This window comes from Myxocyprinus asiaticus, chromosome 10, assembly GCF_019703515.2.
Source record: "Myxocyprinus asiaticus isolate MX2 ecotype Aquarium Trade chromosome 10, UBuf_Myxa_2, whole genome shotgun sequence".
Lineage (NCBI taxonomy): Eukaryota > Metazoa > Chordata > Actinopteri > Cypriniformes > Catostomidae > Myxocyprinus > Myxocyprinus asiaticus.
Genome location: NC_059353.1, coordinates 15,503,060 through 15,518,467, shown reverse-complemented (window position 1 = coordinate 15,518,467; position 15,408 = coordinate 15,503,060). Strand labels below are relative to the sequence as shown.

The window sequence follows — 15,408 nt, the reverse complement described above, 5'->3', positions numbered from 1 at the left end:
GACCAGCTAGGAACAACATAAAAGCAGATACCATCAGAGTCTGGTTTTAGCTGGATATTTCAACTTGAAAAAGAGAGTTCTGGGATCAAAGCAAATAGACATTCAGAGGTAAGTACAGTACATGTACCTGGTTAGATGGTAGGGCACGGAGTACCACAAGTTGGATCATTCCTCTCAGGTTTCCTTCCATGGACATGGATCTCCGCAGGGTCTCCATGGCCTCATGGTTGGACTTCCCCAACAGTGACTCACCATTGACGGCAATAAGCTGGTCATTGATGCGTAAATGCCCATCCTAAGTGAAAAATTATTTTGATTTAGTACCACAAGACCACAGTTGGTGATTTTGCCTTAATTTGTTTTTAGCAAATTTCACACAATTTCACAACAGAACAGCACAATGAACTGAAGGAAAATTAAATTAAGGAAAATCCCTGTGGTGCAACCTTGCTCAAGGGCACAACGGTGAAGGCTGTTGGTTTGGTTCTTGCAGGGATCAAACCAGCAACCTTCCAGTAACCAGCTCTGATCTTCAGCCACTACACCACATCAAGACATTTGGATTTGTGTGGCTTTTATCTTCAACTCTGTATACGGTTTCCATCGAAAGCACCTTGGCAATGTCCTACTTTCTACACATCTCTGCTGTATTTTCTTCACATTCTACAAAAACTCTCGGCTTTCCACAGGCGTATTATGCTCAGTTAAGCCTATAGGGGCCTGCTGTCAAGGAGTACATTCCCCACAATCCAACATCTCGGTCTCTCTGGTACTGTATAAGCACATTATAAGACATGCATATTACATGGCATATAAAAAGCCCTAAAGTTCATTAAAATTAATATTAATTAAAGTATTCACTGCAGAGGCCTCTGATCTGCTTTCTCTATCTCCAGGCAAGAGAGAGAGAGAGAGCGAGCGCAGATGCACATGAGTGTTTAAGCAGAAGCTTGCAAAAAAGCCTCAGATATATAAGCAAAAATTAATGGATAATTGACAAAATAATATATTACTGTATTAAAATAGGAGTGTTACAAACTATAGTTGATGAAAAGATTCCAGTGGCCCCAGGAAGGTTATGGACACTTAAACCACACTTCAAATGTATAAATTATGTTGTATTAGATAACAAAATAATAAACCAAGTGGCATCTGGCAACAAATGATGCTGGACCTTTTCACAGAACTTCACTTTTCGGAACAATTTTGTGTTTGCTAGCCCCAAGGTCATTTTTGGTGGATGTAACCGGTCAGTTTCCCTCATGTTCCCAAAGGTGTCCTCGAAGAGTAACCACAAGTGCAGTTATCACATTAACTATGGACATTTTCAACTAACGTATGACAACCAGACAGTGTCAAAATACTTCATATTAATTTTGAACAGTGCATCTATTGTTTTATGATTCAAATCCTAACAAACTTTGTGCGTGTGTGTGTGTGTGTGTACTGTTTTACTTTAAGAGTGTTTTGCTGTGCTATCTATTGTTAAAGCTGAAGTGTTTCAGCGCCACTAGCGTCATGAAATTAAACATTGAAAGTAAAAACAGTAATAAAAAATGTTTCCCGAAAACAGTCTCTGACTGCCATTGGTCGGAAAACAGATAGCACTGCCCAGAACTCATGTGATTGGTGGACCCAACTAGCAATGATAACGACGCATAGCCAGTGTTTATACTTTTCGGGGAAATAAACAAACAAATGGCTTGCTTGTAATTGTCTCTGCATTAAAAATAGACACTTCAGCTTTAAAATAAATGCCACTTGGTTTGATCATTTGTTATCTAATGTAATGACATTCATTAATTTAGTTTTTAATTGAGTAATTAATTTAGTTAATTTAATGTGTGGCTTAAGTGTCCAAATACTTATTGGGGCTACAATAAGTACATTAAATACATTCAAAACAATACCTGATACAGAGAAAACCAGAATGTTTTGCCCTGAATTTACTCTATAAGATTTATGGCACTCTGTGGAGACCTGACAGAGACAATGAGAAAGTCTATGGCGTGATAGAACTTTCTGTCCGCATTTACCACCTAACAGTGTTAACAGAGTACCTCCACATGGTTAAACAGAGTTAACTGAGATTACACACCCACACACTCTCTGAAAACCGTTCATAACATTTCTCGGACTAACCTGGTTGGCCTGATAGAAATGATGGAAGCACATGAGCCCTGACAGTGTGATCTGCTTTGGCTTTGTGTAAATGCAGGAGATTGGCTTTCATTACTGAGGTCTTTGGGTGAAAAGATGTCCTGTCCTCATGACACTATGAGTCACAGAGAATTAGGGATCTTTATTACAGTATAATCTAATTTTCAAACTTGATTCTGTGGAATCACATAATCCATCTCTGTCTGCAAGTTATGGTACTATTTTAACATTAGCACATCTGTCTCACATTCTATTTACTTTAACCTCCACCTACACTTTAGGACTGGGTAATACATAATGTGAAACAGTAGTTTCAACCAGTAAATATTTTGTTATAGTGTTTATACTGTTTATGGATATACACTGAACATTATGACCACCTGCCTAATGCACTGCTGGTCCTCCGTGTGCCGCCAAAACAGCACTGACCTGCCGAGGCATGGACTCTACAAGACCCCTGAAGGTGTCCTGTGGTATATGGCACCAAGACATTAGCAGCAGATCCTTAAAGTCCTGTGAGTTGCGAGGTGGAGCCGCCATGGATCAGACTTGTTGGTTCAGCATTTTCCACAGATACTCAATCGGATTGAGATCTGGGGAATTTGGAGGCCAGGGCAACACCTTGAACTCTTCATCATGTTCCTCAAACTATTCCCGAACAATGTGTGCAGTGTGGCAGGGGGCGCATTATCCTGCTGAAAGGGGCTACTGCCATCAGGGAATACTATTGCCATGAAGGGGCGCACCTGGTCTGCGCCCCTTGTCACATGTCAAATTGACGTCCACATGAATGGCCGGACACAGGGTTTCCCAGAAGAACATTGCCCAGAGCATCACACTTCCTCCACCGACTTGACGTCTTCTAGCAGTGCATCTTGGTGCCATCACTTCCCCAGGTAAACGGTACAAACATACATGGCCGTCCATGTGATGTAAAAGAAAACGGGACTCATCGAACCAGGCAACCTTCTTCCACTGTGCCAAATTCCAGTTCCGACACTTGCATGCCCACTGTAGGCACTTTAGACGGCATCATCATGGGCACTCTGACCGGTCTATGGCTACACAGCCTAATATGCAGCATGGTGTGATGCAATGTGTGTTGTGACACATTCCTCCCATAAACATCATAAAAATCTTCTGTGACTTGTGCCACAGTAGACCTTCTGTTAGTTCGGACCAAACGAGATAGCCTTCGTGCACTGATGAGCCTTGGTCGCCCAACACCCTGTCGCCGGTTTGTGGTTTGTCCCTCCTTGTTAGGTACTCACCACTGCTGACCTGGAGCACCCCACAAGCCTTGTCGTTTCAGAGATGCTCTGACCCAGTCATCTGGCCATAACAATTTGGCCCTTGTCAAAGTCACTCAGGTCTTTATTCCTGCCCATTTCTCCTGCATTCAACACATTGACTACGAGAGCTGATTGTTCACTTACCATCTAATCTACACAGACCTTGACATGTGGCCTTTTTAGGAGATAACCAATGTTATTCGCTTCACCTGTGAGTGGTCATAATGTTCTGGATCATCAGTGTAATGTGAAGCTGTTTTTGTGCTGATGCCAAACTTATCATTAGTTTATGAATAATAATGAGAAAATTAGGTGAGATGAAGTATCTTTAATTTGTGACATATTTTTCAGAGGATTATCAAAAAAAAATAATAATAATATATATATATATATATATATATATAGGCATTACAGCATGATTATTTCAAATATCAAAAAAGCTGAATTCGGAGCACACTATCTTTATTGTGATGTATACTATTACAGTGATAAAAATTATGTTATTGCATTTCAGCCACAATGCTCACCAATTCTACTTTCTTTCATTACAGTGCTTGCAAGGCAGCATTATTTAAGCCAGTTGATGGCTATTCTGAATAACAGTGGAGATGAGGTGGTGAATAAATAGCAGGAAATGGGGTATTGATTCTGATCACACTGGTCTTTGTAAATTAGAGGAAACACACATGCCAGTGTTTTATGAATCATGACTGACAAGAGGCAATTCATGCAGGGAAATGTTTTTTTTTAAGGGCATATTGGGAACAAAGTGATTAACAATTAGGGAAACAATTAGTGATTGACCTATTTGGGGCCACAAAATTGCTGAAATTACATCAACATTTATTTTACACAAAAGTTACTCAATTCAATTGCAAATATTTGAAAACTAAAAACAAGCAAACATCAATTGATGGCAGTCGGTAGATTTAGGAACTGACATAAGAGAAAACAAACACTTAATTGGCCAATTGTGTCCTGACTTGCAAAGGCAAAATGCAGTAATTCCACATTTTGTCAAAACTGAGTTGTAAACAAAATCCAGTCTCTTGGTCTCTGATCTGTCCTGTGACAGATGGCTTTGGCTAAAATATGCTCAAATTCAGAGAAAATGGAGTAAGAATAATTAATAATCCACATTTGGCTGGAAAGTAAAAAAAAAATAAAAAAAAAAAAGCTTTAAAGCCATTTGCTCACATTCAGTGTTGGCATAGTTATTGTGTTTTGGCTTTGTAAGGCAGTATGACCCAGTGCCAATAATCTAAAAATGGCCAAATATATGTGATTAATCAATCTGACTTACATATTAAGAATGACTATGACTAATTAGGACACTTTTGGATGTTGTTAACACCACTGTAAGTTTCTATCTAATCCAACCACCAAAAATTCACCAGACACATAACTATTTACCTTTACTGCAACTGAAAACAATCAGAAGTGTTGAAGAGTGGTTGTTCCTTAGCATACAAAGGTGCAAGAGCTCGGACACACTAGAATGAGTTCTGTACGCGGAAACTGCATTTTCCTGTTTTGCAAATGCAAGCCAACTTTAACTTTGCAAGAAACTGCTTCATTCACCCCGGCCTCCTCTTGCCTTCCCACTTTGGCTCTTGGAAGAAAACACATCCCACTCACAGACTCGGGACACTTCCAACTCATTAACATGGGCTTGGAGAGTTTTTAATTAGCATTAATGTGTTGGAGCTAACACAGGCAGCACTCTACAGTTTCTGCACTCCCTCACTGGGTACTGGATGGGGAATTAGGAGCATGTTACCCAGAGTTCTGCTGTGCTGGGACTCAAGTGTGAGAAGTCATGTGTATCACCTTTGCAGTGGCTCCTTCTACCCCTGTCTGAACAGTATGATCTAACGAAGCTTTAGGATGATGGAGAAGCTTTGGATTTAAGTCGTTTTTTTTTTTTTTTTTTTTCTACACAACCTCTGAAACACAAAAGCTGCATTTCCAAGCCGCTAAAGGCCTAAAAGCAAAGTGAGATGACGCAACTCAAACCCTTATCTTCACAAGTAAACTTCACACACTCGCGCATGAATGTGAATGCTTTGGGTAGAGACACAGATACACAAATCCACACATCTGACAAGTACATTTTCACATGACTGAGCAAAGTAGTAGCTGGAAGAATCTTGTAGTGACTGGTTCACAAAAAAATCTGTGTGGGCCATTGAGTCATTCATGTTTAAACATCATGACATTTATGCAGTAGTAGAGAAGGTAAAATCTCAAAGCAGAGACTTTTAATACCTTGCATAAATCCTGAAAAAATCCTGAAAAACTTAGATAAAAGAGATAGTTCACCCAAAAATGAAAATGTTGTCATTATCTACTCACCTACAAGTTGTTCCAAACATATATGCTGTTATTTTTCAGTGGAACACTTAAGTATACATTTTAAAAATCCATATACAGCTCCTCCCATACAACATTATTTCATGGTGATCAGGGGCTGTCAAGCTATAAAAAACAAAAACAAACTTACACCATAAAAGCAAAAAAAAAAAAAGCAAAAAAAAAAAAAAAAAAAAAAGGTCCATAGGACTTGTGCTATATTTTAGGTCTTCTAAAGTCATACAATAGCTTTGTGAGCGAAACAGACCGACATTCAAGTAATTATTATTTGACTATTTCCACTTTTGCCAAAGATCACATGCATCCCACATACACAGATTTATTTTTTTTTAAATGGTGTGCCAATGTCATTGATACCAAAACAACATTTGTTTTAATGTGTGTAGTAAACAAACGTGATCAGCGATTTTTGAATTCCGGACGTAACACGCAGGCTAGAAGTGAGCTTCAGGGGAGGGCAAGATTATCTGTAAATAATGACTTAAATTGCGGTCTGTTCCTCAGACAAAGCTATCGTATGGTTTCAAAAGAATAGACCACATGAGTTGTATGTCAAGATTATTAAATAATTGTCTGATCGTGATTATTTGATTGTATATTATGATATGATATTATATATATATATGATATGATATATGATATTATATAATATATAAAGCATGTAGCGAAAAAGACAGTCTTGTGTGTGCTATGACCGAGTTGAGCTGACGTTGACAAACGATGTTAGTCAGTGCATACATTTCTCTGAAGTCATATGGAATTGTCTCTCACTCCATGATCACTTGGATTACTACTACAAAACAGCTGAGAAATAGATTTAAACTAACAGCTTCAGCATTACTGCCGATCACAGCTGAGAGTTGCGACAGACTGAGAGTAATCAAATACACTCAGGGCATCCGAGCTGGGAGAACAAGTTCAAAAGAGGTAAACTTTCAACATGGTGGAGGAGAGAACGCTTTCAGTCTCGGTGTCAAAATAAGAGATCCCCAAGAAATTTGCAAGAATGAAACTGGTGTCCTTCACGTTTTATCTCTAATAACAAAATACTAGTAGAATATTTCAGATAACACGTATGGCAGCATCACTCCATGATTGGAGCCGATTATCATAACACTACTGTCAGGGAAGTACTGAGGATCCAGAATCAGAGGTGCAGTAAGTAAGATTTAATTGAGAAACAGATAAACAAAAATGCAAAAACAGTCACAAGGTGGTGAAGGAGAGACTATGGCGGTGGCCAGCTGCAGTAGTTGATGGAGAATGAAGGAAAACCAAAGTCCAAGGCTGAAACACAGATAAACAATCTACAATGTCCAAGGCAGATATTATCCACAGGGCACGAGGGCAGGCACCAGTAGAGCTGCAGCAAAAGGCAGAGAAAGCAGGGCAAGAGAGTCTGACAAAAAATAAATAAACCAAAGATAAATAACAAAACAAGAATCCAATCATAGCAGGACAAGAAACAGTGAACAAACAAGACGACCAGGTGACGAGACAAAACAAACACAGGGATTAAATAGACTGGGGGAAAATGAGCAACAGCTGCTGCTAATGATTAGCGAGCAGCACGAAGTGAACGTTGCCTAGCGACACTGCCCACAGCAAGCACGCGACACCAGACACACAAGGGAAAACAAACAGAAAACACGTGACCACACAGAGCAAACCTGGTTGGAGATCTGGACGATGACAGTACCTCCCCCCAGGAGCATCTCCTGGCACTCCAAGGTGGGTTGACGCAACGAAGATTAAACTCGTCAATGAGGGAGCGGTCCTTCGAGAACCGGTCCACCATGGTCAAAATTACCATATTGCCATGGGAAGGTGGAAGACCAGTAACAAAATTAATGGCAATGTGGGACCAGGGTCTCGAAGGGACTGAGAGTGGCTGGAGGAGGCCTGCTATGAGACAAACGGAGGTCTTAGAACAAGCACAGACTGAGCAGGCCAAGACAAACTGATGGGTGTCACGTGCAATGGATGGCCACCAGAATCGCTGCTTGACAAGGGCATGACTCACCCCTTGGTGACAGGCCACATTGGAGCAATGACACCATTGGAGGATGCTGGACTGAACACTCTCAGGCACAAAAAACTGACCCAGTGGGCAACTGGAGGGAGGAGTGACTTTGTGTAAAGCGGAACAGACTTTAGACTCGATTTTCCAGGATACCCCCGCTATCACCATATTGGTGGGAACGATGGTATCCGGGGACTCAAAAATATGAGACAGCGCATCAGGTTTAATATTCTTAGACCCCGGGCAATACACACTTCTATGCCTTAATGAAGAGCAGATTCTCTAGCAGCCATTGGAGCACCAACCTGACGTGCCGTACATGTTCCTGGAGAGACTGGGAGAAGGTCAGTATATCATCCAGGTACATAAAATGGTCTACCATGTCCCGGAACACGTCATTGACCAGTGCCTGGAAGACAGCCGGGACATTAGAAAGACCAAAAGGCATAACCTAATACTCAAAATGTCCTGTAGGGGTGTTAAAGGCTGTCTTCCACTCATTTCCCTCCATATACATACCAGGTGATAGGCATTGCGAAGGTCAAACTTTGTAAAGACAGATGCCCCCTGAAGTGACTCGAAGGCTGAAGACATCAAGGGTAAAGAATAGGTGTTCTTAACAGCAATGTCATTCAGACCCCTGATAGTAAATACAGGGACAGAGCGATCCGTCCTTCTTCTCCACAAAGAAAAACCCTGCACCAGCCGGAGAAGAGGAAGGGCAAATGAGACTGGCTGCCAGAGACTCTTGTATGTACTTTTCAATGGCCTCTCTCTCTGGGGTGGAAAGTGAATAGAGTCGGTCCTTGGGCAGAGAAGCACCCGGCAACAGATCTTTAGCATAGTTGTAGGGATGACGAGGAGGGAGAGACGCAGTCCGAGACCTGCTGAATGCCGCCCTCAGGTCATGATACTCCCCTGGTATGCCAGACACATCCACATGATCATCCTGCAACACAAAACAAAGAACAGGGGAGGATCCAGAACCAAGAAAATTAGCATGACAATAAAAACTCCAAGAAATAACGTAACTCTCTGCCCAGCTGAGGTGAGGATTGTGCCTCGCCAGCCAAGGATGCCCTAACACCACCGAAGTGAAAGGAGAGTACATAAGGAGAAATTGAATCTCTCGGTGGTTGCCAGAAACCATAAGACTCACCGGAACAGTACAGTGGGTGACGTTGGCCAAGTGTGATCCGCCAACGGCTCCAGGAGCAGAAAGGACAGAATGCCCATCCCCTTAGCAAACTTGTGGTCCATGAAATTGCCCTCGGCACCTGAGTGCACAAAGCACTAGTGTTGTTAACAGAAGAACCATACTGCAGCTTGGCCAGGAGGAGAGTCACCTGACAAGGGGTTTTCAGAGTCAAAGTACCACTCACCAGCAACCCCCAAACTACTAATGAGCTCTGTCTTTTACTGGGCACTTGGCAGCAATATCACCTGTACCTCCACAGTACAGACAGAGTCCCTGAGAGCGTTGTCGATGTTTCTGCTCCCATGATAGCAGAGTTCTGCCCACCTGCATGGGTTCGACCTCAGGAGACTGCTCTGAACCCCCTAACAGAGAGAGACAGGACATTGAAGAACAGACAAGGCTTCTCGGTGCAGGCCAGTAGAGCAGTGACATTGACAAAGAGCCAGATACCAGATTCACTAAGTCGTCAAACTTTGCCAGTAGGTCCAGTGCGTAGATCTCATCTTTGATGTAATCCGCCAACCCATGCAGGAACCGATCCCCCTCATTCCAGTCAGAGGAAGCTGCCAGGGTTCGGAACTCGATGGTGTATTCAGAGACAGTCCGGTCACCCTGGCGAAGATCAGAGAGAGCCCGTGCAGCCTCCTTGAAATAGGCTGTATGGTCAAACACCTTCTTCAGCTCATCAGCGAAGGACTGGAATGAGGCACAACACGGGTGGTTATTCTCCCAAACCGTGATTCCCCATACACAAGCACGCACAGACAGAAGAGTGATGACATAGGCAAACTTTGACTGTTCAGTGGGAAATGAAGATAGCTGGAGAGCAAAGACCAGATAACAATGAGAGAGAAATGAGCGGCACGTCTTGAGTTCACCAGAGCAGGAAGCTGGTGGGCAGAGGCATGGTAAAGAAACCAAAGATACCTAAAGCGAGAATCCAATCATAGCAGGACAAGAAACAGTGAACATACAAGACGATCAGGCGACGAGACAGAACAAACACAGGGATTAAATAGACTGGGGGAAAACGAACAACAGCTGCTGCTAATGATTAGCGAGCAGCACAAAGAGAGCATTACCTAGCGACGCCGCCCACAGCAAGCACGCAACACCAGACACACAAGGGAAAACAAACAGACACCACGTGAACACACAAAGCAAACCTGGTAGGAGATCTGGACCATGACAAATACAGCTGAGGAACAGAGTTAAACTAACAGCTGCAATATTACTGTTCATCACTGCAAAGTAATCACATGCACAGTCTCTCTTTCTCTCGTCCCTTTTTTCTCCAATAACTTGTTAGAAACAGCCCAAGCTGTTGTTAGCAGCCATATCACCCTGCAGCTCCTGCCTGGTTGCCCACTATAGCTAAGCAGGGTTGAGCCTGGCCAGTACCTGGATGGGAGACCTCCTAGGGAAAACTAAGTTTGCTGCTGGAAGAGGTTTTAGGGAGGCCAGCAGTGAGTGCTCACCCTGAGGTCTGTGTGGGTCCTAATGCCCCAGTATAGTGACGGGGACACTATAATGTAAAAAGACACCATCTTTCGGATGAGACATTAAACCATGGTCCTGATTCTCTGTGGTCATTAAAATTCCAGGCTTCTCGTAAAAAGTAGGGGTGTAACCCCGGTGTCCTGGCCAAATTCCCCCATTGGCCCTTCTCAATTATGGCCTCCTAATAATCCCCATCCATTAATTGGCTCTATAACTCTACTCTCCCCTCTCCACCAATAGCTGGAGTGTGGTGAGCGTACTGGCACACTTTGGCTGTCGCTACATCATCCAGGTGGATGCTGCACACTGGTGGTGGTTGAGGAGATTCCCCCTATACTATGTAAAGCACTTGAGTGCCTAGAAAAGCACTATATAAATGTAAGGAATTATTATTATTGTTATGAATTCTAAATTGTGGATTTTTAAAGGAGGCTTTGGGGCATCTTTTGAACTATCAAAGGCAGATCCTGAATCAGTGGCATAAGAAAGTCGTTCCACACACTAGAGCATTTTTTTTGGGACAGTCCTTAGTTTTTCCCTTCTTATTTAATTACTTGTTTGTTGAACTATTGTATAAAAACAATATCACACTCCTAATTGTGCTGTATTGTCCATCGATCAGCATGTCTGTGATTACCAATGGCCAAATCATAGCCATGCTGATAGATGGACATACAGCAATTTTGCTCCTGTGATATTGCTTTAATATAATATAATTACTTTTAGGTGGGATGGGTTCCAAAAACAACAATGTAAATGCAAAATGAAAGACTAAATGTGACCAAAAAGAGAGACATATTTGGAACTATTTGATCAAATATTTGAAGAAAAAAAAAAAAATTTCATGTCATCCTACACCTGTGCAATATTGTACAAGTGTTTAAAGCCTTTGAGGAAAGCATATATTCCTATTTCATTATGATTCCTTTTTAAATATGAATAAAGGACTTCTTAAAGTGTATGAAACACATATACACCTTGAGAAGTATGACTATTTGTATGAAAAGTAATCCTCATAATTGTGAAAGCCGTAAAACAGACAATTAATCACCATAATCACAATTAACAGTTTGATATTTAATCGTCAGACAAATTTCATAATCGTGACAGCCCTAAATAAAAGGCTTGACACCCTCGGACAGGTGCTTAAGAATTGTTAAAAGAATCAACTGTTATTGTTCACACAATAACAAAATAAAGGTTGAGAACAAAATAAAAGTGAGTAAAAGGTGGCAGTATTTTTATTATTATTAATGATTTTCATTATTATCAATTATTCCTTGTAGGCCCAAATGTTATCAATACCATGTGACTTCAGGACTGCATGTGAAACTGGAAAATGGCAGGTGCATCTGGAAAGAACATCAGAGGAAAGATAGAATGAGGGGTATATAGCAATCATTCTCAACACAGAGTTGGGTCCACTTAGCATCCTGCTGTCAGTCTCTATCCCTCCTGCCAAGGTTAAATGAAACCGATTCAATGGTGGTACCAGAGGTCGGAGGTCAAGGGAACCAAAACACATGCTAAAAGCAACTAATAGGGATTCATGACCTCTTTACAGTCTCAACTCACAACCCCAAATCAATGTTTAACACAGTAACACCTCACATCTCATTACCTTTCATAGATTTAATGAAGTTAGTTTAGAGACCTCCTAAGTTTGTCAGGTTTTAAATGATAAAACAATAGGGATGTTCAAAATTAAGACAACATTTTTTTATTTATTTTTTTTTGGATACTTTCTGGTTGCCAGATGTCAGTAAAATGGCACAGTGGAAATACAATTGTGATGAAATAACCCTGTGGTTTCTTTCCTAAGACACCTGTGTAAACATGAGGGGAACTGACCATTCATTCACTTAAATGCTTGGCAACAATTGATTAAAAGCAATTACAGGAGATATTTAAGTTGGGGCAAGCCATATTAAAGGGCTGATTATTTTTTTCTAATTTGATTCAATGAGGCCATTTGATGGTCATCAATATTTTTGGTTAAATTTCCCAGAGGTAAAACGCTGAACGTTTAAAATGTGTGTGTGTATGTATATATATATAGAGAGAGAGAGAGAGAGAGAGAGAGAGAGATTGCTATATACCCCTCATTCTATCTGGCCTCTGCCACCTATATATATATATAGTGTGTATATACGTGTATATATATATATATATATATATATATATATATATATATATATATATATATATATACTGAATATCTGTGTATATTAATAGATGGCCTCAAAGTAAACAGACCTTGACTAAAAGTCAAATAACTCAAAGTTTGATTTCATGGGGTTCATGTGATTTCATACCACAGTCGCTGTAGTGAAAAAATGCACTGGATAAAATCATCTGTCACATGAAAATGTGCTGCATTACCTTAAAAGCTGCTCCTCCATGGATGATGGACTTGATGAAGATCCCCAGGTCCTCGCCGGTCTCTCGGGACTTATTCCCCTTCAAGCTGATCCCTAACCCAGCTGAGCCTGAGTCATTGAGAGGAACCTCGAACATCAGTTGCTCCTTACCCTCCTCAGACAACAGCAACCGGGCCTGCTCCTCTTTCTGAGTGGACAACAACAATGATGGAAGAAAAAGAGAAAAGGAAGAGAGGTTATTCCATTCAAACAAAAAAAACCATCTATTTCAGCATAGAATAGCTCAACCTTTTCATGCCTCTTTTCAGTCTGTGATGGCAATGGGGTCATTTAGAAACATAATACATTCTCCATTACGCTCCCCACTGCATTCTCCCTCTCCGCTTTTCCCCATTTCCTTTTTTTCTCTCTCTCTCTTTGTCTGTTCTCATTCTATAATGATGCTAAATTTACCTGTACATCTCTTCAGCAAAAGTTTGTTTTAAAATGAGTGTTAATAAAAAAATAAAAAGGCAGGAAAAATTACATTATTATATCTGTATGGTGAAAGCAATTTTTTTGCCACCAGGGAAACATACTTTTATCTTGGGCTTTCTTTCCAAAGATCGAAGGAGAGCAAATTAAGAAGAAAATGGGTTTTAAAAAGGTCAGAAATAAGTCTGTATTTGATCTATACAATGGAATAGCATATGTTAGTAAGAAAGAGATAGCGAGGGATGCTGACGCCAGAGTGTCTAACAGTATTTTAATGGCACATTCGAAACATCCTACTCTCTCTGAGCATCTCAAATCTTTACTATACCAATATTATGCAGAGCATATTAAACAGGAAAAAGATTTTTCTTGGTCTTTTAAAATAAAATGATGCAAGTATGTTACCAAATGTTTAAGATTGGGGTAAAAGTAAATGAAATTGGCTAGATTTTGCACTTATGGAAAGAAATTGATGTGTTTATTCACCAGAGTGGCATTCAACTGATCACAATGTATAGTCAGGACATTAATAACATGAAAAATTACTATTACAATTTGATTTTTTTTTTTTTTTAAGAACTTCTTAAACTACTTCAAAGAGTTCTCATCAAACAATCCTCCACGTGAAGCAATGACAGCTTTGCAGATCCTTGGCATTCTAGCTGTCAGTTTGTCCAGATACTCAGGTGACATTTCACCCCACGCTTCCTGTAGCACTTGCCATAGATGTGGCTGTCTTGTCGGGCACTTCTCACGCACCTTACAGTCTAGCTGATCCCACAGAAGCTCAATGGGGTTAAGATCCATAACACTCTTTTCCAATTATCTGTTGTCCAATGTCTGTGTTTCTTTGCCCACTCTAACCTTTTCTTTTTGTTTTCCTGTTTCAAAAGTGGCTTTTTCTTTGCAATTCTTTCTATAAGGCCTGCACCCCTGAGTCTTCTCTTTACTGTTGAAGCTGTCAGCTGAGGACATGTGAGGCACCTATTTCTCAAACTAGAGACTCTGATGTACTTATCGTCTTGTTTAGATGTATCTGGGCCTTCCACATCTGTTTCTGTCCTTGTTAGAGCCAGTTGTCCTTGACTGTAGTGTACACCTTTGTATGAAATCTTCAGTTTTTTGGCAGTTTCAAGCATTGTATAGCCTTCATTCCTCAAAACAATGATTGACTGACGAGTTTCTAGAGAAAGCTGTTTCTTGTTTGCCATTTTTGACCTAATATTGATCTTAAGTCATGCTAGTCTATTGCATACTGTGGCAACTTAAAAACAAACACAAAGACAATGTTAAGCTTCATTTAATGAACAAAATAGCTTTCAGCTGTGTTTGATATAATGGCAAGTGGTTTTCTATATATACTGTGTGTGTGTGTGTGTGTGTGTATATATATATATATATATATATATATATATATATATATATATATATATATATATATATATATATATATATATATATATATATATACACACCACACACACACACACACATATATATATATATATATATATATATATATATATATATATATATATATATATATATATATATATATATATATATATAAATTACACATACAGTATTATTCAAAAGTATTAGGCACATAAGATGTTTTACATTTTTTTTTATCTTCAGCTTTAGTGTGTCAATATGAAATATAAAGTTTTGACTCCCAAACATTCTTTTTGGAAATAGAATAGAAAAGAAGAACAAGGTGCTCTGCAACAGATGGCATGGCCCCCAAAGAGCCCCAAACTGAACATCGAGTCAGTCTGGCATTACAAGAGACAGAAGCAACTGAGACAGCTTACGTACATAGAAGAACTGTGGCAAATTTTCCAAGAAGCTTGGAACATCCTATCTGCCAACAACCTGGACTTAGTATCATGTTAATTTATAAAATGAAAACTATTTATGGCATTATTTTTGAAGTAATCCTCACTTTCCAACATTTTTCACAAGAGCCTAAAACTTTACTGTATATAATCGACCACTAATTTCACT

General features: G+C 40.1%; 1 protein-coding gene across 1 annotated transcript in view; it reads right to left on the bottom strand.

Annotated features, from left to right (window-relative positions):
- The window catches only part of LOC127447162 (partitioning defective 3 homolog B-like), a 502,153-nt gene that overhangs the window by 234,785 nt on the left and 251,960 nt on the right, over window positions 1–15,408 (bottom strand). The window contains exons 12-13 of the mRNA XM_051708779.1: window positions 12,929–13,114; window positions 128–295 (exon numbers count right to left, since the gene is read on the bottom strand). Coding sequence (XP_051564739.1) covers window positions 128–295; window positions 12,929–13,114 — 354 coding nt within the window. The remainder of the gene's footprint in view (window positions 1–127; window positions 296–12,928; window positions 13,115–15,408) is intronic.